This window comes from Heliangelus exortis, chromosome 25 (genome assembly GCF_036169615.1).
Source record: "Heliangelus exortis chromosome 25, bHelExo1.hap1, whole genome shotgun sequence".
NCBI classification, from domain to species: domain Eukaryota; kingdom Metazoa; phylum Chordata; class Aves; order Apodiformes; family Trochilidae; genus Heliangelus; species Heliangelus exortis.
In genome coordinates this window covers 3,073,459-3,099,373 of record NC_092446.1, presented here as the reverse complement: position 1 = coordinate 3,099,373, position 25,915 = coordinate 3,073,459, and the positions used below count along the sequence as shown (strand labels likewise).

The 25,915-nt window shown below is 54.7% G+C and overlaps 2 protein-coding genes across 5 annotated transcripts in view; both read right to left on the bottom strand.

Moving 5' to 3' along the window:
• Window positions 1-2,056: 2,056 nt before the first annotated feature.
• On the bottom strand, window positions 2,057-10,382 carry TULP1 (TUB like protein 1). Of its 3 annotated transcripts, XM_071768434.1 has the most exons (16): window positions 10,307-10,382; window positions 10,092-10,153; window positions 9,630-9,672; window positions 8,016-8,127; window positions 7,720-7,869; window positions 7,053-7,187; window positions 6,780-6,893; window positions 6,528-6,662; window positions 6,275-6,357; window positions 5,884-6,057; window positions 5,393-5,505; window positions 4,775-4,883; window positions 4,485-4,583; window positions 4,036-4,207; window positions 2,385-2,523; window positions 2,057-2,345 (listed from the first exon to the last, which is right to left on the bottom strand). In XM_071768434.1, exons 2-15 carry the CDS (start codon window positions 10,136-10,138, stop codon window positions 2,390-2,392), a joined length of 1,620 nt encoding a protein of 539 aa, XP_071624535.1. In that variant the 5' UTR covers window positions 10,139-10,153; window positions 10,307-10,382; the 3' UTR covers window positions 2,057-2,345; window positions 2,385-2,389. The 3 variants fall into 3 exon arrangements, with proteins under 3 accessions (XP_071624535.1, XP_071624534.1, XP_071624536.1); XM_071768433.1 differs by lacking the exon at window positions 10,307-10,382 and having other exon boundaries at window positions 10,092-10,278; XM_071768435.1 differs by lacking the exons at window positions 9,630-9,672; window positions 10,092-10,153; window positions 10,307-10,382 and adding an exon at window positions 8,571-9,415.
• Window positions 10,383-12,934: 2,552 nt separating this feature from the next.
• The window catches only part of FKBP5 (FKBP prolyl isomerase 5), a 29,168-nt gene continuing 16,187 nt past the window's right edge, over window positions 12,935-25,915 (bottom strand). For both annotated transcript variants that reach the window (XM_071768436.1, XM_071768438.1), the window contains exons 6-13: window positions 25,629-25,771; window positions 24,715-24,829; window positions 19,815-19,971; window positions 19,225-19,315; window positions 17,999-18,082; window positions 16,869-17,054; window positions 15,419-15,658; window positions 12,935-13,318 (exon numbers count right to left, since the gene is read on the bottom strand). In XM_071768436.1, coding sequence (XP_071624537.1) covers window positions 13,220-13,318; window positions 15,419-15,658; window positions 16,869-17,054; window positions 17,999-18,082; window positions 19,225-19,315; window positions 19,815-19,971; window positions 24,715-24,829; window positions 25,629-25,771 — 1,115 coding nt within the window. In that variant the 3' untranslated portion in view covers window positions 12,935-13,219. The remainder of the gene's footprint in view (window positions 13,319-15,418; window positions 15,659-16,868; window positions 17,055-17,998; window positions 18,083-19,224; window positions 19,316-19,814; window positions 19,972-24,714; window positions 24,830-25,628; window positions 25,772-25,915) is intronic.

Sequence of the window (25,915 nt, the reverse complement as noted above, 5' to 3'; positions counted from 1 at the left end):
CATTCCTTTCACACCCACGCACACCCCAGCACCCTCAGCCTCTCGGCGCATCCGTCACTCTTTCCGTCGGCCAAAGCTGATCCACGTTTCAACCACTTCCATCCCTCTTCTCCTCTGGTGTGAACAGCCAGCACAGACAAAGAGCTCGAAGATCCAATTCAATTGTTTGCATTTGTTCCTTCTGCTGCAGTTGCTTTGGGTTGGAGGGGTTGTGGAAGGGATTTGGGGTGGGTGGCTGATGCCGTGAGGGATTTCTGGGGTGGGGCGGTGCTGCCTTGGATGCTCACGGTGGATTTTTGACTCCTCTCGGGCTGTAGGATGGGAATTTGGAGATTTTTGGGGTGAGGAGAGGTAGGAACTCCCTGGAGGGCAGCCCAGACCCCTTTTCCTCACCCTGCTTCAGCTTTTTTCCTTCCGTTGGTGGAAAAGGGGACAAGTGTTCACTCACGCCTCAGCCGAGCTCTTCCCAGTTCCAAGCAGATGTTGGGCTGGATCTGGGCAGCAACCTCTGGCCATTCCCAAACTTTCTGGCTGTACCTAACCAGGAGCTGCTGGCCCCAACCCACAGCAGCTGCTTCTGCCTTGAGCTCCCCAGAAGGTCTCTCATCTCCCCGCCTGGGGAAGAGGGGATGATGTCCCATGCTGGTACCTTGTCCCTGAGCTCTCCACCTCTGTCTGCCCCTGCTGGGAGCATCTGCTGCTGAATCACAGAGCCCAGATTTGTGCAGCTGCTGGGAGAAACCTCAGCTCCCTCCAGCCACAAAGACACCGTGGCAGATGCTCAGCAGTGGTCTGGCTTCAGGTCCCACTGTCACTGTCCCCACGCAGGGATGGGTTCACTGGGTGGCACTGATGCCACTGCCCAGAGGGGATGAGCACCCTTCTTGCACAACCACATCTCTCCTCCATCTCCTGCTCCTCAGCTTTTCCATCCCAGCTACCTCTTGCAGTGTTAACTTGGGGGGGCTCAGGACACCCCAGAAAAGGGGGAAAGACCTGGATGGGGACACCAGATTGTCCCCCTGGGGTCAATGTGTGAGCTGAATGGATGAGAGAAATGTCAAAGACAGTGTTTTGGGGTTCCTTGTCATGTCCTGCTGTTCCTCACCAGTAAATGAATCCCATTTGGGACAGTCTGTGCAGCCAAATCCTCACCCCACAGAGGTGAGTTGGTGCTGGGAATGGAGGCACGGGATGTCCCCCCCCCTCTCCAGCATCTCCCCTTCCCAATGAGCCCTCCCAGCACACCCCAGGGGTCTGTGCCACGGGGTGGGACCTCCCATCCTCAAGCCAGGACCACCAGTGGGACCAGTCCTGGCAGTGGGGACACCCGGGGTGGGCAGGGGTCCGTGGGACCCCCAGCGTGGTGGGGTCCAGAGGGATGCCACAAAGTGGGGGGGTGCTGAGGAGAATTCTTGGGGCTCGGTGGGTGCTTTGGGGAGCTGAGTGGGGGCACGGGGGGCTCAGGGGGGGCTTGGCAGAGGCACAGAGGGCTCGATGGGGGTCAGGGGGCTGAGTGGAGCCCATCCAGGTGCTGAGCGTGACTCAGCATCACACCACACCTCGTGAGTCACCCCGGTGCTTCCTGGTGCACCCAGAGTTTTCCCTTCCAGGTCCCTCCCGGTGGCACCGGCCCAGCCCAGCCCCGTGCCGGTGGTGCCGACTCTGCCTCACGTGGCCTCACAGCCTGGGCTCCACCAGCACCCATTTCCCTCAACATGTGCCAAGATGCTGCCCGGGGACCCAAATCCCCCTCCCAAAGGTTTTTTCCACCAGGCAGGTGGGGAGCCCGTGGCAAATAAAGACACTGTGGGCACCCACCTGTGCTGGGGCAAAATGGGGCTAAAAAGGGGTTTGGGGGGCAGGGAGCATCAAGCTGGGTGGGGGGTTCCTTGCTGGGAACTTGGGCAGAGCCCAAGGATTGTGCACACTGAGGGGGGTGAGGAACATGACTTCAGAAGACCACCGACCCTCCTTTGGCTGAGAGATTGAGCTACAAAATACAAACCAGAACCCAAAAAAAAAAAAAGAAAAATACCCAAGCAAACAAGGGGGATGAGTTTCCAGGATCCGAGTCCAAGAAATGTCTCAAAGGGATAAGATCGGGCTCGCAGGCAGCCTCATCTGCTAAATATACCCCAGGCCTGACTCTGCCATCTGCCCCAGAGCAGCCATCTGTCCCCAGTGGGCCCAGAGAGGGTGGCAGTGGCTGGATGAGTGTCCCGTGGTGGGCACCGTGTCCCTCCAACCCCCTCAGGAGGTTCACCAGCAGAAGGTGGAAAGTGGGGTGGCGGAGCAGGATGGGGATGCAGGAGCATCTGTTGGATCCTGGTGGCCCCTGGTGGCTCCTTGGTGGCCCTGGTGGCCCCTGGTGGCCCTGGTGGGGGTCCTACTCGCAGGCCAGCTTCCCATCGAAGCTGGAGAGGGCGATGGCAAAGGCCTGCAGGGCACAGAGGGGGTAGTTGTAGTCCATGGTGAAGGCATCATCAGCCACACGGCCAAACTGCATCACGATGTAGTCAGCTGCAGGAGAGAGGACGAGGGGCTGGGTGCCTCCTTTTCTCAGGGGTCCCATGCAGCAGCACCCCCCCTCCCAGCCCCCCTCCCTCTTCTCCCCTCCTGTGCCATACAGCAAAGCACATCACCAAAAAACCCATCACGTTGCCGTGCTACAGTCACAGCACCTTCACCCCCCCCCCCCCCCAGCACCCCTTTCCAGGCGAGCCACAGCCCCCCCAAGGGACAGGGACCCCACTGTCCCGTCCCACCCCCCCCAACACCCCCCGTGGGACCACTGCTGCTCAAGGGCGGGTGACAGGAAATCGGTAAAAATAACCAGGGGCCCCCGAGAGGTTTTTTCTGTCCCGTAACCCAACACCCGGAGGCTGAGGGCTTCTGACTGCACCGGACAGGTGACAAACAGCCCGGTCCGGGAGGGACAGAGCCACTGCCACCCCCTCGGGACTGTCCCCGTGACTCAACCCACCCCAGGGTGAGCCCACGGGCAATGTGGGGTCACGGCGGGGGTGATGCTTTGGGGGGGGGAGGGTTTAACGCAGTGGGAGGTGGGGGTGGGCTCAGCACCACGCAGGATTTATCCTTGAACTGAGCTGTCGGGCAAGAGGTGACCCGAGCGCTCCCTCTGCCGGAACCCAGGAACCGGCTGGGTTCGGCTCTGTACCATTGGGTGCCTTGGCCTGGTTCATTTCAGGGTGAGGAATGCCAAAAAGCATGGAAAAAAACCCTCACACATATTTCAGGAAAAGAAAAAAAGAAAAAGAAAGAGAAAAAAAAAAGAAAAAGAAAAAAAAAAAGGGAAAGGAAAAGCAGAAGAAAAGGAAAAGAAAAAGGAAAATAAAAGATAAAGGAAAAGGAAAGGGAAAGAAAAGGAAGAAGAAAAAGGAAAAAAAGGAAAAGAAGAAGAAAAGGAAAAGAAAAAAGAAAACAAGGAAAAGAAAAGAAAAAGGAAAAGAAAAAAAAGGGAAAGAGAAGAAAAGGAAATGAAAAAGGAAAAGAAAAGAGGAAAAGAAAAATGAACAGAAAAGCAAAAGAAAAGAGGAAAAGGAAAATAATAAGAAAAGGAAAAGGAGAAGGGGAAGGAGAAGGGGAAGGAGAAGGGGAAGGAGAAGGGGAAGGAGAAGGGGAAGGAGAAGGGGAAGGAGAAGGGGAAGGAGAAGGGGAAGGAGAAGGGGAAGGGGAAGGGGAAGGGGAAGGGGAAGGGGAAGGGGAAGGGGAAGGGGAAGGGGAAGGGGAAGGGGAAGGGGAAGGGGAAGGGGAAGGGGAAGGGGAAGGGGAAGGGGAAGGGGAAGGGGAAGGGGAAGGAGAAGGAGAAGGAGAAGGAGAAGGAGAAGGAGAAGGAGAAGGAGAAGGAGAAGGAAAAGGAAAAGGAAAAGGAAAAGGAAAAGGAAAAGGAAAAGGAAAAGGAAAAGGAAAAGGAAAAGGAAAAGGAAAAGGAAAAGGAAAAGGAAAAGGAAAAGTGCTGGTGCAGATGGCAGTGCCACCCCCTGCCTCACTGTGTCCCCTCCCCCTGCTCACTGTCACTGCTGTGCACGATCTGGAAGTTTTTGACCGAGGCGTGGGTGACCCTTCCGTGGAAGTTGAGGACGTAGGATTGGGTCTCATCGTTCCACACGGGGGCTTTGTTGTGCAGCTCGATGATGTTGTCCATGTTTCTGTTCTGCCATCGCATCAGGAGCCCGTCATTATCCTGGGGACAACAGAGTTGGGGTGACACCTCTCCCACCGTGGGCTGCCCCAGGGGGGGGGGATGCTCTGGAGCAGGATCCAGATGGGAGATGGGATTCAGCGTGGAGAAAAAAAAAAAAGAAAAAATCCAAACAGGGCATCTCCAGCTCCCAGAGAGGTGGCCTTGAATTTCAGGGACACCTGAAGGTGTTTCCGTGCCTCAAAAGAGGTGAAATTCAAGGTGAGCCTCAGCAGATCCATCCCCTGAGGAGCAGCTCCAGGTCTGGGCCCCAACTTACATTTCGGGGACGGATGGGGACCCGCTCATTGTCTGCGTTCATCCCGGGGATGATGACTGTCATCTTCCTGGGGCCTTTGAACCCCAAAACGTTGGTTTCCTACAAGAGGAACCCCCCCAAAACCAGGGCTGTCGGCTGCAGCCTCTCAGCAGCAGCTCAATGAGAGCTGAGGGATGGATCCAGCCCATCCAGCACCTCTGCTGAGGCTCGGGGTGCCGGTCCGGGGAAGGGGGGGAGGTCAGGGCGCCCTGGGGAGGGGTCCTGGGGGGGTTCCTTGGGCTGCTCCTTACGTAGACCACGGCCGAGAGCTCCTGCCTCACGTTGGACCAGTCAGCATTGGCCCTGTCAGGGTTGGCCCCGTTGTCAAACACCGTGAACTTGGTTCCCATCAGGTTGGATCTGCAGCCCAGGACAGGAGATGGGCACAACCGGTGACACCGAGTCCCTTCCCACCCCTCCTGTCCCCCCCTCCTCCAGCTCCACGTGCAGCCCCCATCCAGCACTGTCCATCCCACCCCTCTGGTGGTGCTTGGGGTTCAGGACACCCCTAGGTTGGGTGTTACAGGGTGTTGCCACTATGGGGACCCCCCCAACACATGGGTGCTGATGGTATAGAAGGCCAGGACATGCTGGGTGCTGTTTCTAGCCCTGACCTGGCTGCTGGCAGGAGCCAGATGAGCCTGTTTTCCCCCCCCAGCCCCCCAACAATCCTCAGATTGGACCCAGCAGAGGGGAACTCTGAGTTTAACTTCCTTCCTGACCCAGCCACTGCTCGGGGCAGCCAACAACCCATGGAACTGGGTGCTGCAGGAAAGGGGTGCCACCAAAACGGGGTGTCACCAAAACGGGGTGTCACCAAAACGGGGTGTCACCAAAACAGGGTGTCACCAAAACGGGGTGCCACCTACCTCAGCTTCCCAATGAAGTTGTCACCCCCCCGTGAGAGGTCGGTGGGGTCGATAGAGATGAGGTAGTTGGAGGTTTTGCTCTTCTTACGCTTTCTCCCAGCGAGGAGGAACACCTGGGAGGGTGGTGGGACCGTGGGATGGATGGGGCATCACCTCCTCATCACCCCACTGTGCAAGGCTTGGCCCAACGGGTCACTGCCATGACCTTGTGCAGTTCATGGAGCAAAGATGACACCCAAAATACCAGCTGAGCCATGAGGTGGGAAGGACTGAGCCCAGCCTGGCATTTCGTGGCTCTCTGGACACTTCTTGCTCATCATCCTGGGTCCTATCAATGTGGGGCATTTCCCAGGAGGAATTCCAGGGGAGGGGAGCAGCCCCACCCAGGACCCAGCACCACAGTGGGACACATCCCCCCAAATCCTTGAGTGTGCTCCTGGGAGGGGTGTAAAGAGAGCCCCAGAACTCTCCACCCCCTGACCCCAACCCACCTTCTTGTCATTGTCCAAGTGGAGGTAGTAGGTGGGGTAAAGCCCCCGATCCATCCCCTTCTTGTCCCGTGTCACCCGGCACTTGATGGTCACTCCCTGGGGTGCCGGACGCAGCACAAACTCCTCCAGGTTGTCCACCTCGATGACAGGGGATGGGGACCTCTCCTCCTTCGTCTGCAGCATGAGAGGGGGTGGTGACCCCCCAGAGCTCCCCTCCTTTCCCACCTAATTGCTCCTGATCCACCCCTCGGGCTGTGGCTCTGCAGCCAATGGCTTTGGGGACAAGGCTGCACAGGGTGTCCCCAAAGGATGCTCCAGCCCACTGACCCACCCTGGGGTGCTGCCCTCCCTGTCCCAGGGGCCCCCGATGGCTCAGAGGGGTTTTTGGTACCTTCTTTGATTTCTTTCCTTTCCCCTTCTTGTTGGAGTTTTTCTCCGGGGTCTCCTCCTCACTCTCAGCTGCTTTGGGGGGAGCTGCAGGTAGGAACATGGGGGAGCTGAACCCCAACACCAAGCCCAGCACAAACCCACACCCACACCATCTATCATAACCCCCCCACTCCACAGCCAGGCTCATCCACACCCCCAGGAGCCCCTCCAGCACCCACCACCCTCAATCCCATCCTGGGGTGCTGGGCTCCCACCTTTCTTTTTGGTTTTCTTCTCCCTTGGGGGGTCCCCACCAGTCTGGAAGAGGGACGCTGGGTTTTTCTTCTTCTCTGACCTGATGGGTTTGGTGCTGGAGTCAGAATCATCCTCCTCATCACTGCTGCTGGCAGCTGGGGGGGGACACACAGGGGACAGTGTCACCAGCACTGGGTGCTGCCAGCTCAGGGTGATGTCACGGGGCAGTGGGACTGGGTGCCACTCTCCCACCCCCCTTGGTTGCCCCATACCTTTCTTCTTGCTTTTCTTCTCCTTCTTCTCCCCGTTCACCTGGAACACAGACATTGGCTCCTTCTTGGTGCTTTTGGCAGCCTTGGCTTTGCTCTCGGGGTTGCTCTTGTCCCCTGGTGGGTTGGAGGAACCAATGACAGTGGGACAGGGACAGTGATGGGGGACAGGGAGGTGGCACTGGAAAGGGGATGATTGCCCCCCAGGACAGGAGGACATGGACAGTCCCCTTATCCCAGCAAACACAAAGATGTCCCCATCCCCTGGACACTCACCCTTGGCCTTCAGCTTCTTCTCCCGACTCTCCCCTGAGGTGGCCTCTTTGGCCACCTTCTTCTTGGGCTTTTTTGGGGGATCTTTAGCCTCCACCTCCTCTTCCTCCTCCGAGTCCTCCGAGTCCTCAGCCAGCTCTGCCCAGAGGGGACACCATGGGGTCAGCAACGTGATGGTCGCAGGCACCTGGGACCTGCAGCCTCGTAGTTTGTGAGAAGGGACCCTCCCTCGGCACCCATCCCACCGTGGCCAGGGTGCTGGGGCCGTGAGTGCCCAGCCCGGCCCTGGTGGCCAGTGGCCCGTTGGACATGTGGTCACATCGCCATCTCGTGGCTACAACCTCGGGGGGGGGGGGGGGCGGAGTGCTGGAGCCCCCCCAAAAGATGCATGAGCCCCATCTTATTGCCCACCCAATGTTTTTTTGCTCTGCAAAACTGTCCAGACCGCTGGTGACACCAAAGAACTTCCAGATTCCCAGGGAGCTTCTTCCCTTCGATCCCAACTCCCTGGCTGATGCCTTGCACGGAGCCCCCTCTCCCCCCAGTAGCCAATGAGCCCACCCCCCCCGTGCAGAACCTCTGGACACCGGGAGCATTGATGACACCAGTGGGACACAGGACCACGTGTGGGTGCCCACAGAGAAGTGGGTGCTGCCCTTCCCCCCCAAACCTTGCTGCTTCTTGGGGCCCTTGGCCAGGCGGGAGCGGGGGGCCGGGCTCTCCTTCTTCTTCCGAGGCTCCTTGGTGGATTTGGAGGAGGGCTCCTTGTCGCTCTCCTCCTCCCCTTTCTCCTCCTTCTTCTTCCTCACCTTCTTCACCCCTAGAAATTTCAAGAGGTGCCCGTGATGGAGAGCACGGCGGGTGGAGGAGAGGGTCGGGGGGACCGGGGTGTCCATGGGATCTGGGGGGATCTGTGTGTCCCCCCGTTTCCCTGGGAGCAGGGGGTGTCTGTGTGTCTGTGCTTACCCTGGGTGGGGGCACGGGGCTCCTCAGCAGCCCCCTCCTCATCCGCCTTCTTCACCCGCAGCCGCCGGGGCTTGGCCTCGGGCTCCGGCTCCTGCCGCTTCTTCTTCACCTTCTACCCCCAGGGATGACGCTGTGGAGATGGTGCTAGCCTGAAATCCTTTGGTTTTGGGTTCTTTTCCCCTCTACCCTTCCCAAAATACAGCCGGGCTTTTCTCCAGCCCCGCCTGGACGCAGGGACCTCCTCTGGGGACAGGGACACGAGTGACTTACCATGGGGCAGCCCCCCGGGGAAGGCAGAGGAAGGAAAACAAAAAAAAGGTTGTTAGAGGAGCAGGAGGAAACCTCCAGAGCTCGGACAGACGGTCACATGCCAGCCCTGGGGACACGGGACGTGATGCCCCAACACCACAGAGGGGGACAAACACCACAGAGGGGGACAAACCACCCAGTGCTGTAGGGACACAGGGGGGCACAGGATCGTTTCCCAGTGGGAATTTCAGGGGATCTGAGCTGGGACAGGGGACACGGGGACGGGCAGGCAGCCTGGCTCCGCACCTCCATCTCCTCTGGTCCCCTGGAAAGGTTGGGGTAGAAGCTCGGGAAAGGTTGGGGTGGAAGGTGGGGAGCTGCAGGGATGGAGGTCAGCAGGGCTGGGGAGGGGGGGATTAGGTCCAGCACACCTAATCCCGGTGAGCCGGGGCTATAAATAACCCCGATTTACCAAACTGGGAGCATGTGGGGCAGCACTCGGCCCCGGCCAGGAGATATTTGGGGAGTGGGGGTCAGCTGGGGAAAGTGAGGGAAGCAAATCCAGCAGAGCACCCAACACCCACCCAACACCTTCCCCCTCCCAGGGGTTCCATCCCTCCTGGATCCCCCAGAGCTCCCCGGGTGAAGAGGTTTTGCTCAAGGGGGGGGAATCCAACTGGATTCCAATGGGATCCCAGTGCTCCAGATTTAGGGTGGGGGCACCCGAGGGTCCCATGGCCAAGCTGGGAACCTGCTGGTTTCTTCCATGTCATCAGCTCACCCGGAAAAAGCTCCTTCACAGCCTTTAATCCCTTAAGAAGCTGGAGGGGACACACACACAGGACAAGAGCTACTTGTTTGTTACTTCATTACTTAATGAGGGGCCACTCATTAAATTGGGTGGGAGATGGAATTCCTGGTGAGCCCCCTGGAGATGGCCCAGCATCCAAGGGCTGGGCTGAAATGAAGCAAGAGGAGGGGGTCAGGGTTGGTTTTTTGGGGGGTCACAGCCTTGGGGAAAGTGAGTCACGGCTGAGGGCTTAACTGAGAGGCTTAATTAAAGCATTAATTAGGAACTGAGAGCCCACACCATGAGGTAATTTGAACTGATGGAAGAAGGGGGTTGAAAGGAAGCACAAAGGAGCTGGGGTTGGGGGGGGGGGGGGTTTGTGGTATTTTCTCTCCTCACCTTCTCTGGAGGGGGTGGTTTCCAAATTCATAACCCCCCAGGGCTGCAGCACCCCCACTGCTGGTCTTGGTGTGGGACTGGGGTTTGGGGTGATGTCCCCAGCCCTTGGGGACAGCCTGCAGCAGGGAATGGTGACACTGGGGATGGGCAGGGAGGGGGAAGGATTTTGTTCTCACCTGCTTGGGCTTGTGTTGGGGGCTGCCTGGTTCCTCACTGGGGCTGTGGTGGACAGAAAGAAAAAGGGTTGAGGGGCTTTCAGCCCTCTTCAGCTCCCAGGGTGGGAGGCAAGACCCTCTGGCCAAGCAGCAGTGGAATTTTTGGGGTGGGGGAGCAAGTTCAGCCTCGTGTTTTGATCCAGAAGCAGCTGCCCCATCTCAACTGGGTTGAGACTTCTTTGCAGGGGGCCCTGAACCTGCTCTGCCATGGCCAAGGGTGACAGCAATGAGGTCAATTTGGTAACATCCCCTCTTAATAAACTTTCCTCCTCTCTGTAAGCTGAGGAGCATCATCCCACCGACCCCTGGAGCAGAAAGGCCTTAGAAAACAGCTCATGACATTGCAGTTTAACTGCAAATAGGAGGAAAAAGGTGCTGGAGGAGATGGGAACCCATGGGGACACCCAGCCCCTCCACACTCACCTATCAGGGGTCCAGACCTCCCTCAGGATCTCTGTCTGCAGTGGCATTGCTCCCGGCCCAGCCTGGAGATGATGATGAAGATGATGATGATGGAGATGATGATGATGGAGATGATGGCTCCTCTGTCCTGCTGCCTTGACCTCCTTCCAAACTCCTTTTTCCTTCCTTCCTCACCCCCACCACTGCCCCCCCCCCGGGGTGCTGCAGCCCCTCACCAGCCCCACGCTGGCTCCATGGACTCAGCCGTGGTGACAAGTGACCAAGTGACCAAGTGGCACCAGCTTGGCCACCTCCGTGAGCCCCCGCAGCGGCTGGAGGAGGAAGAGGAGGAGGAGGAGGAAGAGCAGGCAGAGGAGATGACTGCTTTTTATTTCTCCTGAAACTCAGTAATAGGATTTCAGGGGCTGCTGCCAGGCCTGGGAGGAGAGCAGCTGGCAGGGAGGTAATCCCGGGAAAAGTGGCCCCAGGGGAGAGCAGGGGGGGGCACAGGGGGTCAGTTGGACCCAAGACAGACTTGGGGGGGTTGCCCAGCACCCCCAAAGCATGGCAGGGACCCTGTTGTGGGCAGAAGGATGCTGCCTCCTCTTGCTTAGCATTACCCTCCCTAGATGCACCTTTTCCAGCTTTTACACAATTTTTTTCCTACCAAAATGTGCTAAAAAAGCAGATTTGGGCTGCTCTGCAGGACTGGTCCAGAGGGGGGGAGTGGCTGTGACATATTTGGGCCATGCTAAGGACATCCCTAGGGACCCCCTGCTCTGAGCAGTGTCCCCAGGACCCTTGGGGTGGGAGTTCTCATCCCATGTCCCCAGGTCCCTTGGGGTGACAGTTTTCACACCGTGCCCATCACACCTAGACCAGCCCAGTGCCCCCAGGGACTCCCACCGCATCCTCTCCCTTCCCTAACCCACCACAGACCCCCCAAAACTCTTTGTCACCCCCTTCCTCCCCCGTCCCTGGTGCCACTAGGTGGCATTTGAACATCGCTCACCGGGCCCCATCGGCACCGCCGAGGTTCCGGTGCCTTCCCTACAAAATCTGCCCCCTTCCCCTCCCCTCTCAACCCCATCGCTTACCCCAGTTTCATTTCCAAGGGGGAGAAAAAGAACCGACCGAAAGAAGCCCAAAAAATCGGCTTAAAAATAAGCGAAAAGCATAAAAACTGCAAAGCAAATTGGTTGGGGTTTTGGGGATTTTTTTTTTTTTTTTTTTTTTTTTTTTTTTTTTTTTGTGGTTTTGTTGTTTGTTTGTTTGCTGCTGAGGGTTTCCTGTAGAAAACGTGGCTTGGGCTGCCCCCAGATGACTTTTTTCATGACTTTTTTGCCCTGCTTGCAAGCGAAACAAAAGCCAAGAGCCCCTGGGTCTCACTTGGGAGCACAGAATCATTTTGGTGGGACGAGACCTTGAAGTTCCCCAAATCCAACTTGAAGCTGAGGCTTTGCTGGCTTTGAGACCCCCTGAGGGAATGGTGGAAAAATCAGAGCAGCCCCAAGGTTGATGTGCTGGGAATCTCCCTGTGCAGGTGGGAAACCAGCCAGGATGAGAAATGCTGCTTCACGTAGCACCTGATGGATGAGGAAGGAGAAAAATGAACAAAATTTTGGTTTCTTACCCCAAGATCACAGCAAGGGAAGGGGAAGAGAGGGATGGGCACACCCCCAGTTCCCACTCTGCTCCTTTTACAGCCAAAGGGCACAACCACCTCCTCCATGCACCCCAAAAGTATTAAAAACCTAAATAAAAACAAATCTTCCCGGGCTGGAAAAACCACCACAACCCCCCCAAAAAATGCATCCCCCAGACAGGCATCCCCAAAACCCAGTGTTTTGGGATGGTGCAGGCAAAGGGGGAAGGATCCATCCTTGGGGACACCAATCATTCCTTGTCCCCAGCCAGAGGGGAGCACACCCCAGCCACCCCCCAGCCACCCCTTTTGTTGAGCAGAGAGAAAAAAGCACTTTTTTCCTTTTTCTTTTTTTTTTTTTTCATCTTTCTTCCAGTTGTTTATTTTCAAGCTCCAGAAGGGGTTTTACAAAGACCAGACAGGAAAAATAACAACCGGAAAGCTGTTCCCACACGGCAGTGACTCTGTCCCTCTGGGATAAAAGGGGGACAATGGCTGAGCTCAGGGGACACATCAAGGTCCCCCCCTCACCCCTAAAAAAATGCTCCCTATAGAGCTGGAAACCCCCAGTACCAAGCTCAGCCTGCCACTTGCTTTCTGAACCCTGGCATCTTGCTTTTTTCCTTTTTTTTTTGTTTTCAAATTCTTGTAGAGACCAAAAAAAAAAAAAAAAAAAAAAAAAAAGTCCTAAAACTCCCATTTCAAGATGGGAGGGGAGGGAGAGGGTGCAGGCTGCAGATCGAGCAGCTTCTGCCCTCCAAGGAAATAGAAACCACCTTCTTCCAAAGCTAAAATCCCCCCAGCACAGTGCTCTGAAGCTGAATTACCCCCTGCATGGAAGGGCTGGGGGGCCTCACCCTCCTGCAAACAGGAGGCAAAAAAACCCCCAAACCCACACCTGCAACCCTGACTCGGGCAGCACCTATGGGTGACAAGATGTTGGCTCCCCCAAAGCCACCTCCAGGCTTCTGCAACCCCCCCGTGCCCAGGGGAAGCACCAGCAAGTGCCAGACACACCCAGAGGCTGCAGGACCAGGAGCATCTCCTGCATCCCAGCTGGGAAGAGCCAGGATGCTGCACCCAGAGGGAGCCAGGAGGAGTCTATGGAAACCTCCCAAGAGCCAAGAATTTAAATTTTTCTTTCTTTATTTTTTTCTTTTTTTTTTTTTTTTCTTTTTTCACTATTTTTTCCCCCACTACTTTTTTTTTTTCCCCCCTCTTTCTCTCCATTTCAGAGCCATTCATTGTCCCACGGGCAGTGCTCCCACTCCCACTCAGCGTCCCGCTGCTCCCACTCAGCCCCCAGGGATGGGCTCGTGGGTTTTTGTTGGGTTTTTTTGTTGCTGTTGGTTTGTTTATCTTTGCGAGATGCTTTTTGCTTCCACGATCACACCAAATGTAACAAGTTTTACAAAAAAACACTGGCAAGTCCCAAGGTCTGGCAGCAATCTATGTCCTGGTGGGCTGAGGGCAAGAGGCTCTTCCCTTCCCCTCCTCTCCTCCATCATACGTGTCCTTCAGCCTCTTCAGCTGCAGTTTTGGGTCCCTTTTCACAATCTGCTTTCCCTGCTGTTTTCTCACCCCCCGTTTTGCTGGCTGCTTCCTGGAAAAAAAGGAAAAAATAAAAGGAACTGAGTGGGAAACAGGCACAAGGAGGAAGCAGCAGCGTGACGGTGATGCTGGGAGAGGAGAGAGCAGACCAAGCCACAGCCTGCAGAGCCCATACAGAATCCCAAGATCATCCTGGTTGGGAAAGACTTCCAAGATCACCAAGTCCAACCATCAACCCCCAAAAAAACCCACTGTGCCCACCAGAGCATGTCCTGAAGTGCCAGTGTCCCCATTCCCCATTGGAATCCCTCCATGGCTGGTGACTCCACCACCTCCCGTGCCTGAGCATCACAACCTCCCCTGCTACAGCCTGAGACCTACACCAGGAGTTACCTGGGAGAAGAGACCAACCCCACCTCATTCCAACCTCTTTTCAGGGAGCTGGAGAGAGTGATAAGGGCTCCCCTCAACCTCCTCCAAACCAAACACCCCCAGTGCCCTCAGCCTCTCCTCACAGGACCCTTCCCCAGCTCCATTCCTTCTCTGGACGTGCTTCAACCCCTCAATGTCCTTCTTGTTGAGAGGAGCCCAGAACTGAACCCAATACTTGCCACGCAGCCTCCCCAGGGGCATCATCCCTGCCCTGCTCCTCCTGGCCACACTATTTCTCCAGGCCAGGATGCTGGTGGCCTTCTTGGCCACCTGGGCACACACTGGCTCACATTCAGCTGGTTGGCAACCAACATCTCCAGCTCCTTTTCCACCAGGCACTTCCCAGCCACTGGAGTTGATGTGACCCAAGTGCAGGTCTTGAGGTTTCCCCCCCCCCCAGAAGTGTCCCATAGCCCAGAAAACCCACATGGTGCCACCAGCTGGAGGGGAGGGCACCATTCCTTATCCCAATCTAAATGATGACAAACTCAATGATCTCTCAAGGTCCCTTCCACCTCCTAACATTCCATGATCTGGAATGATTCCTAACATGATTCCATTATTCCTAACATTCCATGATCTGGAATGATTCCTAACATGATTCCATTATTCCTAACATTCCATGATCTGGAATGATTCCTAACATTCCATGATCTGGAATGATTCCTAACATGATTCCATGATTCCTAACATTCCATGATCTGGGGAGCACCCACTTCCCACAGCATCCACACCAGCCCCTTGCTCCCCCCCCCCTCCCCCCCACCTCATCCTCCTGGGATGTCACAGGAGGTGACACTCAGCACGACCCATGCTGCCAGCTCACAGAACCGTGTCCTCTCTGGTTACAGAACGTTGGGTTTTGTTTGGAGGAATTTTTGGATGAGGGCCCATCAGGAGACACGATCCCTGCGGGCAGCGACCGCCTCACCCCGCTCAGGAAACCCACACTATCACGTCTCAAAATACCTCCAGACAGAGCAGGGGTGACATTTCATTTCACCACCCACCAGGAGGTCAAAAGCAACCAACCAACTGCCAACTTCTCCTTGCAGCACCCTCCCTCTCTCCCCCCATCCTCAGCCTCACCAAGAAATCACTCACTTTTCAATGAACCCCAGACTGGTTTGGGTTGGGAGGGACCTTAAATCCCATCCAGTGCCACCCCTGCCATGGGCAGGGACACCTCCCCCAGCCCAGGGTGCTCCAAGCCCCATCCAACCTTCAACACAGCCAGGGATGGGGCAGCCACAGCTTCTGGGGGCACCCAGGGGCTCAGCACCCTCACCCCAAAGAATTTTTTCCTAATGTCTAAACTCAATCTCTCAAGTTTCAAACCATTGCCTCTTGTCTTCTCAGTGCACACCCATGCAAAAAGCCCTCCCCCAGCTTTCTTGGAGCCCCTTCAGATATTGGAAGGTTGCTCTAAGCTCACCTGGGAGCCTCCTCTTCTCCAGGCTGAACACCCCCAATCCCTCAGCCTGGCTTCCCAGGGAGCTGCTCAGCCCTCTGAGCATTTCAGTGCCTCCTCTGGACACCTTCCAGGAGCTCTGTGTCCTTCTGATGCTGGGGACTCCAGACCTGGACACAGAACTCCAGGTGGGGTCTCACCAGAGCAGAGCAGAGGACAAACCCATCTCTTTCCATCACCAACCCAACCAGCACCCTTTATCACTACATTACCCTAAAAAGAAAAAAAAATCCCAGGACCAACACCCACCTTTGCATCTCTTTCTGCAAACTTTGTGAACATGTTGGCATAGATCCTTCGGTCCCTCTCGTTGTGCTCCTTGGTTTTCTTCTGGCAGACAGAGATTTGGGATTTGGCTGCTTTGTTCTGGGGATTCACTTCCAGAACTTTTTGAAAGTCACATTTTGCCAGCTCAAACTCGTTCATCAATAACCTGGCCTCACCCCGCCGGTACAAACCCTTCTCGTTGTCTTGGTCCAGCCCCAGTGCCTGGAAACAACAGAGATCCCAGTTAGCACCTGATGGGTCCCTGAGAGACCCCTTTTATGGTCCAAACCTCATTAAATCTGCCAAAATTAGGATAAGGCTCCAAGTCCCCAGAGCTCCTGCATCTTGCTCAACAAAACCTGGGCTCGTCTCCATCAGTAGCTGTTAACAGAATTAATTTCTCTGCTTCTGCTCTTTCTCTTTGCTTCAAATCCCACCCTGAGAGCAGGAAGGAGACAAGCCCAGAGACAAGAAACCCCGTGCCAACTCTTGATCTGAGCCCAGAGGAGCTGAGGAGCTTGGAGGTGAGGGAGCTGATGGATTAAATGGTTTTTTTTTTTCCTCCCTGCTTTAGCAACAACTTCATTTCCTTTCCTAAAAGCCACATGCACATTTCAGAGATGATTTCCCTTTTGGATTAAGGCAACCATGATCTTTCCCACTTGCAAAATGCTTTGATTCAAGCTTTGTAGAAAAGAATTAACAGCTTCCTGACAAAGCCAAGGCTGCAGCTCTTTTAGGGATGGGCCAAGCCCCATCCCAGCCCTCAACCAAGCTGGATTCAGCTGTAGCTCGGGTACTGGATGCCTCTGCTGTACCTGGACCCACACCCAGACCCAGTCTGGGCAGACCCAGAGTCCCAGAGCTCAGCCCAATGCAGACTCCATCCAGGAGGCTCTGGCTTGTGAAGAAAAGCTGCTATAAGCACACACCCAGGTGGATTTTCATCTCAAAAAAGCATTTTTCCTCCTGCAGTCTCCAAGCAAGTAGCAACTGTAGAGACCCTGGGTGCAGAAAGGATCCCAAACTGGTTTGAGATGGAAAAGACCCTAAAGCTCATCCAGTTCCACCCATGGCATGGGCAGGGACACCTCCCACCAGCCCAGGGATGGGGTTGGATGGGGACACCTCCAAGCCCCATCCAACCTTCAACACTGCCAGGGATGGGGCAGCCACAGCTTCTGGGGGCAACCAGGGGCTCAGCACCCTCACCAAAGAATTTCTTACCAGTATCTGATCTAACCCTCCCCTCTTTCAGCTTGAAACTCTTCCCCCTTGTCCCACCACCCTTATCAGAAGCTCCTCTCCAATGGGCTGCACCCCACCACTGCTGAGAAATTCCTTCTTAGAGTGAAAGAAATTGAAAAAGCCCCCAAACTCCCAATCAAAAGGTGTCAGAGGAGGGGATGCTCCAAGCCCTGGGCTCCAGCACCTTATCACAGCACTCCACAGCCTTGGTGTACTCTCGAAGCTTCAGGTAGCACATGGCCAAGTTGAGGAATGCAGCCAGGAGGAAGGAGTCAGAGGCTTTGGACTCTTTCTCAGACAAACCATACTCCATTTCCAGCCAGGAGACGATCTTCCCATACTGAATCACAGCCTGCAGGTATTTGCCTTCCTGGGATGGAGGAAAAAAGAGGAGGTTTGAGGAACCTGAGCCAGAAATGCTGGACCTGCTCCTGAACCATCCTGCAAAAAGGTTCCCGGGTGAACGGGAGGGTGCTGGAGAAAGAAATGAAGGGAAGAGGATGCTGAATCCCCACAGAGACACCAGGGATGGGAAAAGCCAAGTCAGAGCTTGTTTTCCTCTTCCCTGCCCACTGGGATGCTCTGTGCTGGGAATGGGAATTCTAAAGCTCCTCCAGTTTGTTCAGCCTGGAGAAGGCTCCAAGGAGACCTTAGAGCACCTTCCAGTGCCTGAAGGGGCTCCGGGAAAGCTGGGGAGGGACTTGGGACAAGGGCCTGGAGGGATGGGATGAGGGGGAATGGCTTTAAACTGGAAGAGGGGAGACTGAAGTTGGACATGAGGAGAAATTCTTTGGTGTGAGGGTGCTGAGCCCCTGTCCCAGGTTTCCCAGATGGCTGCCCCATTCCTGGCAGTGTCCAAGGTTGGATGGGGCTTGGAGCACCCTGGGCTGGGGGAGGTGTCCCTGCCCATGGCAGGGGGGGCACTGGATGAGCTTTAGGATCCCAACCCAAGCCATTCCATGTTTGTATCATTAGCCCCAGCCATGTCCACCACTGGAAAGTCTGATCTGTCCTGCTCTGCAAGGAGCAAAGCAGCACCAGGAAAGGAGAACTGGAGATTCACAGAATCATTTTGGTTGGGAAAGACCTTTAAGATCATCAAGTCCAACCATTCACCCAGCACTGCCCAGCCCCAGGAGGATTCTCAGGGTGAGGAAACAGCAGTGCCAGGGCAGGACCTGCCTGGCTCAGTGCTGCCCAGGGGGAACACAGCCCCTGGGACCCCCAGAAGCTGCCACGTTGTGTATCTGCCCACCATCCTGAACTGATTTCCAGCTCCTCCACCCCACCTCTACCACCCCCAAGTTCACACACCTTGAAGTACATGGTGCCCTTCTCCTTGACAACAGCAGCCTGCTCCAGCTTCTCCTTGGTGTCCATCTCCCAGGACTCCTTAGCCTGCAAACAAAGTTTTGGAGGAATCCCAAAGGATCCCTGGCAGCCCAAGGTCTGCAGGGACCCCTCTGCTATCTGGGATTGTTTGCTGAAGAGTGGGGGTTATGGGGGGAGCACAGCAGCTTTTTTAATTTGAGGGATTGAGGTCTCCAGGCTGAGAGAGTTGGGGGTGTTCAGCCTGGAGAAGGATCCAGGGAGACCTTAGAGCACCTTCCAGTGCCTGAAGGGGCTCCAGGAAAGCTGGGGAGGGACTTGGGATAAGAACCTGGAGGGATGGGATGAAGGGGAATGGCTTTAAACTGGAAGAGGGGAGATTGAGGTTGAACATTAGGAAGAAATTCTTTGGGGTGAGGGTGCTGAGCCCCTGGGTGCCCCCAGAAGCTGTGGCTGCCCCATCCCTGGCAGTGCTGAAGGTTGGATGGGGCTTGGAGCACCCTGGGCTGGGGGAGGTGTCCCTGCCCATGGCAGAGGGGTTGTTGGAACTAGGTGAGGGGAAAGAGAAAAGGAAAAGGGGGGGAAAAAGGGGAGAAAAAAAGAGGGGAAAAGAAAAAAAGATAAAGGGGGAAAAAAAGGAAAAAGGGAAAAAAGGAAAAGGGGAAAAAAAGGAAAAGGGGAAAAAAGGAAAAGGGGAAAAAAGGAAAAGGGGAAAAAAGGAAAAGGGGGAAAAAGGAAAAGGGGGAAAAAGGAAAAGGGGGAAAAAAGAAAAGGGGGAAAAAAGAAAAGGGGGAAAAAAGAAAAGGGGGAAAAAAGAAAAGGGGGAAAAAGGATAAAGGGGAAAAAAGGAAAAGGGGAAAAAATATGAAGGGGGAAAAAAGGAAAAGGGGAAAAAAAAGGAAAAATACAAAAGGAAAGCATACAAGAGAAAGAAATACAAATGGAAAAAAGTAACAGGAAAAAAATAGAAAAGGAAATATAAAAGGAAAGGCAAAAAAACCAAAAGTACAAAAGGAGCAAGGCCAGGAACAAGCAGAAGCAGCCTTGGATCCCAGCCAGCAAAATAAACCAACCCAACAGAGAAGAACAAGTGAGGAACAGGGTGATCCCTGGTGACGCAGCCACCCCCCAGCCAGGGCCAAAGGGTGAGGACAGTGAGGGGACCCATGTCCCCTGCCTGGGGTGGGGACACAGCCCAGTCCTGCCCTCACCTTCTCGAAGCTTTTCAGTGTCACCTCGTAGACCAGCTCGGCGTTCCCAGGGATGCCAAACTTGGGCTTCCCCAGCTCCCCAAAGCCGTACCTGGGGGGGCAGAGAGAGGCTGTCAGGAGGGGAAATCTCCATCCTGGATGCCCTGAAGATCCTGGTTGCACCCCCCAGCTCCATGCTGGAAGTTTCTACCATCTGGGGTGATGTTTTTCTCCATGAGCAATGACACCCGAGACACGCAACACGGGGGATGTTGGGAATCATCCCCTCCATCTGCACCAAATCCACATTTTTATCCTACTTCTCTCCCATTTTAAGGACCTGGCCCTGCAGAATTCCAAGGAGACATCTTCCTTTCAGCCACAGGATAAACCAACCCCCCTTTTTTTATTTTTTTTTTTTTTTTACCTGATTTTTGCAGCATTTTGAGATTCCTGCCTGCACCCTGCTGGCCTCGCTGCCACCCCGAGGCTGTCCCAGGGGATTCCTCGTTTTGGGATCACCACTTTCCACCACTTTTTCACCAAAACCACCTCAGATTCTGGAAGCTTAAAATGGGGAGGTGCCCCCCATGGGTGGGGATGGTCCTCACCTTGGCCCCAGGTGCAGGACACAGTGCTCCCCCCGTTGCATCTTCTCCAGGGCTTTGTCGATGCCGATGGGGATGTCGTGGTCCTCCCCTTCACCCACCACAAACTTCACATCTTGGCAGTCGAATCTGGTGCCACCCCAGAATCCCTCCAGATGAACTGCAAAGGGGGATGAGAGGAGATGGGGGGGGGAAATGACACCCAGAGCCATCCAAACCAAGGCAAGGTGGACTCCAAAGAAAGCATCGGAAAATCGTTTGGGTTGGAAAAAAGCTTCCAGATCACCCAGTTCAACCATTCCCCCAGTGCTGCCCAAGCCACCACTAACCCGTGTCCCTCAGCATCACATCCATATGGCTTTGAGATCCCTTCAGGGATGGGGATTCCCTGATTCAGGACCTGAAAACCCTCTCCATGAAGCCATCTCTCCTAATACCCAACCGAAACTCCCCCAGCACAACTTCAGGCCATTGCCTTTTGTAACCTAAAAGAAGAGCCCAACCTCCACCATCTTCTAAACAACATCCCCCAAATCCAGCAAAGCCTCCAGCCCTGGAAGGAGGGAAAACACAAGGCTGGAAGCAACCAAGGAACCCTTGGTGAGCAGAAAGGGCTGAGAAGGGCCTGGAATCATGGCTGAAAAAGCCCGGCAGGAACATCTCATCTCACCAAGGACCAGACAACAGATAAACACCATGACTAATATGTTCCCCTCATACTCCACGGCACGAGTCAAGTCTTACTGGAACTGGATATTGCTCCTGGCACGGTGCCAGGCCCAGTTTATCATCAGGGTGACTGCAAACCTCCCATACGGCTCCGTTACTGCCTTGCCTCCCACCTCCTGTGTCCTCCTGCCTCCCAGAACTCCAAGTACCAGATAAAGGGGATTTTTTTTTTTTTTTTCTTAATTTTTTTTTTTTTTTTTAAATAGATAAATGAATGAATTTTTCATCTTCAACCAATCACCTCACTGTTCCAACCCCAGCTGTTGGCAGGAGCACAGCCAGAGCGGACACCGGGTACCGGGCACGTTCACCACCTGGTCCTCCTGGCTGGGTTTCCACAGCAAGCTGATTCTTTATTTATTCAATCCTGAAGACATTTTGAGCTTTGGGGATGATTTTTTGATGTTCTTTGCATTCTGCTGGCAGGGTGCAAGAGGACACAGGGATGTGGGTGAGCGTAAAGGGAAAGCAATTTCATCAGGGATTCCCAGGGACTGTTCAAAAAATAGAGACAAAACAACCCCCCCACCAAAAAGAAGGAAAAAAAGGGGTTTAAAAGGAGAAAAAAGTCATGGCAGGCACCTGTGCTGCAGAACTTTGCAGCATGGAGCAGAGAGAGGAGCCATGGCCTGTGCAAGGCCTAATGCAGCAGGAAGAGGAGGGATGGTGGGGAAGAATCCAATCCCAGGGGATGCTCCTGGAGCTCCTTCAGCACCACATGGAGCATCAGGATGTGACCCGAGCTCCTGCAGGACACCAGACTTTATCTCAAGTGCAAGGAGACACCAAGCCAGACAGAGCTGAGAAGGTCCAGGTTCCACACAGAACATCTGCCCACCTGCTCCATGGACAATTCCCTGTCCCAGGATCAAGGCCCAGGGATGAGGTGCATGGGATAAGCCAGACCACAACCCTTGCTGAGCCCCCCAGGGGTTAAACCTCACCCAAGGATCCTCTCCCTACCATGGGGATGGGGACACCAAGCCCAACCTTGCCACCCATCTCCTGCCACCCACCAAAGCCCAGCAGGGACTGGAGGGCAGCAGAGCAGAGGATGCTCCCACACCCCAGGACTCATCCTGCACCCCCCAAACCCACCCTGGTTATTTCCTTCAACACAGGTAAGTGGAAAACTCAGTGTAAAATATGAGTAACCCAGCAAGATGCTACCCCCCTGCAGGTACAGATCCACAATCCCTGAGCCCCAGAATAACTTGGGAGGTTGTTGATGCCCCCTGGAAGTGTCTCAGGCCAGGTTGGATGGGGCTTGGAGCACCCTGGGCTGGTGGGAGGTGTCCCTGACCATGGAGGGAGTTGGATCTTGATGAGCTTTAAGGTCCCTTCAAACCCAAACCATTCCATGGTTCTACGAAGCTCACCCAAGGTCCCCCACAAAATGCAGTGTTCCTGGGGGTTGGAACCAGATGGGCTTTAAGGTCCCTTCCTCCCCAAACCATTCCACACCTCTAGGACACAGCAGCAACCCAAAGATCTCACTTTACCCCAGGAGGCAGAGGAGGATGCTGCAATCCTTCCCTGTTTTCATTACACACAGGCAAAGCAGAGGGGGAAGAAAAAAAAAAAAAACAACCCATAAACCAAAAATCTCCACTTGGGTTTCCAGGAGCAGGTCAGCTGGCTGCAGTTGCTCTTGGATTACAGGAGAAAAAAAAAAAAAACAAACCCAAAAAACCAGTAACAACCCAACACCACCAACAACAAAAAAAACACCTCCCACCGAAGGAACATCACTGGGGTTGCAGCTCTGACTTATTGTTCTCTCAGTGCCTGCAGCGATTTTGTTTTTGAAGAGCTGAGAACAGAGTGTACCGAGTGTGGCTGGCACACGAACTTGATGTGCTGACAGCAATTTGTACTCAGATTAAAAGCGGAGAAGGAGGAGGAGGAGGAGGAGAAGGAGGAGGAGAGGTAGAGGAAGGGGGCTGGGAGTTTGGGGGGGGGAGGGGGGAAGGGTTGTAACAAAAGCTGGAATGCCAAATTTCCACTGCAAGGCAGGTTTGAGGGACAGGAACTGGGAATTAGGGTCTGGAAAACTTAAAAACAAAAAACAAAAAAAAAAACCAAAAACCAAAAAACCCCAAAACACTATAAAAAGGCTTTGAAAAGTCCAGCCTGGAGATGCTCACTCATGGTTTCTTCCATGTGGCCATGCACCTCCCACAGCCAGGGCTGAGATCACAGGATCATCCAATCGTTTGGGTTGGAAAAGCCCTTTCAGATCACCCAGTCCAACCCAGCACTGCCAAGGCCACCCCCACCCCATGTCCCTCATCCCCACATCTCCAGGGCTCTGAAACCCCTCCAGGGATGCTGGGGACTCCAGCCCTGCCCTGGGCAGCCTGGGCCAGGCCCTGACAACCCTTTCCAGGGAGAAATTCTTCCCCAGCTCCAACCTAAACCTCCCCTGGCACAACTTGAGGCCAAAAGTTCCTCTCATCCCATCACTTGTTAGCAAATAACTAATAAAAAACAAACCATCACAGCCTCCAAAAGCTGCAAAGGGAACAAGCACAGAGGGACCAGGGCTCTCCCCATCCTCTGTGCCCAGGACACCTTCAGACCCCATCAAACTAGAGAAGAATCTGGATTTGTGATTATTTCCATCCTATTTAATCTTCTAGTTGAACCTTAGGGCTGGTGGAGTCGGGTTGAAGCTCAGCTCACAGCTGGTCCCCAGCTACAGTGCTCTCCATGGGAGAGGCAGACAGTGGAGTCTGAGTCAAAAACTCATTTTTCCTTAAAAAAAAAAAAGCCACTTTAGAAAAACGAGCTGTTCAAGGCAGCTTTATGAGCTGTCACAGCTCAGAGCCAATTTCTCCCTGGCTACAGGGAGCTCAAACTTTGCGTACGGGAGCTCTGAAAGGGAGGAAAGAAAAGTAAATGCCTTCTGTACCAAGTGGGAATTTTTCTTGGGAAGGAAAAATAGAATAAATAAATTAAAAAAAAAAAATAAAAAGGAGCCTGGTTTCCTGTTCAGCCCCATGGAGCTCCAGAAACATGACCCAAATAGGGAGCACCCGATGGGACCCAAGCTCCTCATCCTCCAGCAGCAAGAGGTCACCCAGCAAAGATTTAGGTATTAATTTTCTGCCCCCCCCAAGGCTGCAGGGAAGGAAAAGGAACAGCTCTACCCTGCAACAGAGGGGACAAACCCCACCAAAAGACCCATCAGCAACAGGACAAGGTGGCCAAAGCAGCTGCTGAGCCTGAAAGGTTTGGCAAGGGCTGCCCTGGGGAGAGGACATCCCAGCTCCCCAAGCCTTCCAGGCCCAGCAGAGCTGGGGTTTGGGTAAACAGGAGCATCCTGGAGAGAGTAGGATGGATGCAAAAAAAAGGGTGGGAGGAGATGGCAGAACCCCAAAACCCCCCGGGAGTTTGCAGGGATGTGTTTGCCAAGGGGATTAAGGACGGGGTTATCCCGGGGCACTCACAGCTCAAGGTTTTCCAACCAACCCTCCCGGCCAGCAGCAGGAGCCTTGCCAAGGAGAGCTCATCCCTGCTGCTCTCCCAGCTCCTCTCCATCCCATCCCACCTCCCACAGGATGCAACTGCATCCCATCAACATGCACATCCCAGCAGCTCCTTGGAGAAAGAAGCAGGGCTGCTCCAGGGCTGCTCCCAGGGCTGCTCCCAGGGCTGCTCCCAGGGCTGCTCCCAGGGCTGCTCCCAGGGCTGCTCCAGGGCTGCTCCAGGGCTGCTCCAGGGCTGCTCCAGGGCTGCTCCCAGGGCTGCTCCCAGGGCTGCTCCCAGGGCTGCTCCAGGGCTACTCCCAGGGCTACTCCAGGGCTGCTCCAGGGCTGCTCCCAGGGCTGCTCCCAGGGCTGCTCCCAGGGCTGCTCCCAGGGCTACTCCCAGGGCTACTCCAGGGCTACTCCCAGGGCTGCTCCCAGGGCTGCTCCAGGGCTGCTCCCAGGGCTACTCCAGGGCTACTCCCAGGGCTACTCCCAGGGATGCTCCCAGGGCTGCTCCAGGGCTGCTCCAGGGCTGCTCCAGGGCTGCTCCAGGGATGCTCCAGGGATGCTCCCAGGGATGCTCCCAGGGATGCTCCCAGGGATGCTCCAGGGCTACTCCAGGGATGCTCCCAGGGATACTCCACGGATACTCCAGGGATACTCCAGGGATACCCATTGCCCCCAGAAGAACCAGGACTCACTTTCCACCGTGGCACCTTCGTTAGGGTTGGAATAACCTTCTCCTTTCCTCTTGATCCTCCTGATTATCCCTCCATCCTCAAACAAGTCCTCACCTTTGAAGTCAAGCAGCTCGACCTAACGAACAAAGAAACAAAAAAAATGTTTAAAAATTAAAAGATACTAAAGAAAAGGTGGGCAGAAGGCAGAAAAACAACAGCAAAGCCACAAAGCAAGCAGTTCATCCCCAGCTGGAGAGCCCAGCCAGCTCATTCTCCATGCAGCTGAGGAGCAGAAGTTGCCCATAAAAGCCAGCTCCAAGCCACAGCATAATACACCCCATTTATTAGAAACTGGGACACATCCAGTACCTGAAGCACAGCACAAAATAACACCAAAAAATTAATTTATGAAGGGCACACAAGTGTTGGAAGATGCTGTGAAAGCCACCTGGGAGCAGGAACTGCTTTCTCCAACGAGATCCACAGCTTAATCCCTGGTGGATTTGGGATGACTGAGCCCTCATTCTGGGCAGATCTCTGTCCCCTCCCAGCCACCACCCTGTCCCCATCAGCCCCCACTCCTGCCAACCCCCAGCAGCCCTGCCACCAGATTTGAGCACCCAGAAGCCACTTCCCAGCTGTTTTCTCCTTCCCTGGGGCATTTTTAAACCAGGAAGCTAAAACTCTGGGCACTGGAATTTCAGTCCCAGCCTCCCAGCTCAGACACATTTCTGAGAAAACCCTGGCAGAGGTTCCTGGAGCAGAGGGACACGTTTCAGGAATCCAAGCTGGGGTTTTATTATTATTTATTTTCTTTTTTTTTATTTTTTTTTTCCTGTTTTTTTTTTTTCCTGTTTTTTTTTTTTTATTTATTTTTTTTTCTGAGCTGGCTGGAGAGGCAGGAGAGGAGGGAGGGAGCTCATCCCCACACTTGCCTCGAAGAAGAGGGTGGCATTGGAGGGGATTTTGGGGGCACTGCCAGCAGAGCCATAGGCATACTCAGGTTTGCAGAGCAAGTAGCAGATCTCTCCCTTCTTCATGGTGGCCACCCCAATGTCCCATGCCTTGATCACCCGACCTAGGAGAGAGGCAGACATCAGGCAGGGAAAGCAATCAGCAGCCCAAAGAAAAGGCAGCCTGGGGGCTGGGAGGATGGCAGCCCCCCCCCAAAAAAAAAACCCAACCAAAAAACCACCCTCAGATGTCACTTCTCACAGAGTGG

Excerpts from the sequence above, each read along its gene's own strand:
- TULP1 (XM_071768434.1), bottom strand. The coding sequence starts at position 10,138 with ATGCCACTGCAGACAGAGATCCTGAGGGAGGTCTGGACCCCTGATAG. Across the intron at positions 8,128-9,629 it reads CCCAACACAAGCCCAAGCAG|AAGGTGAAGAAGAAGCGGCA; the intron begins GTGAGAACAAAA and ends CCCTGGGGGTAG. Across the intron at positions 4,584-4,774 it reads AGCTCTCGGCCGTGGTCTAC|GAAACCAACGTTTTGGGGTT; the intron begins GTAAGGAGCAGC and ends TTCCTCTTGTAG.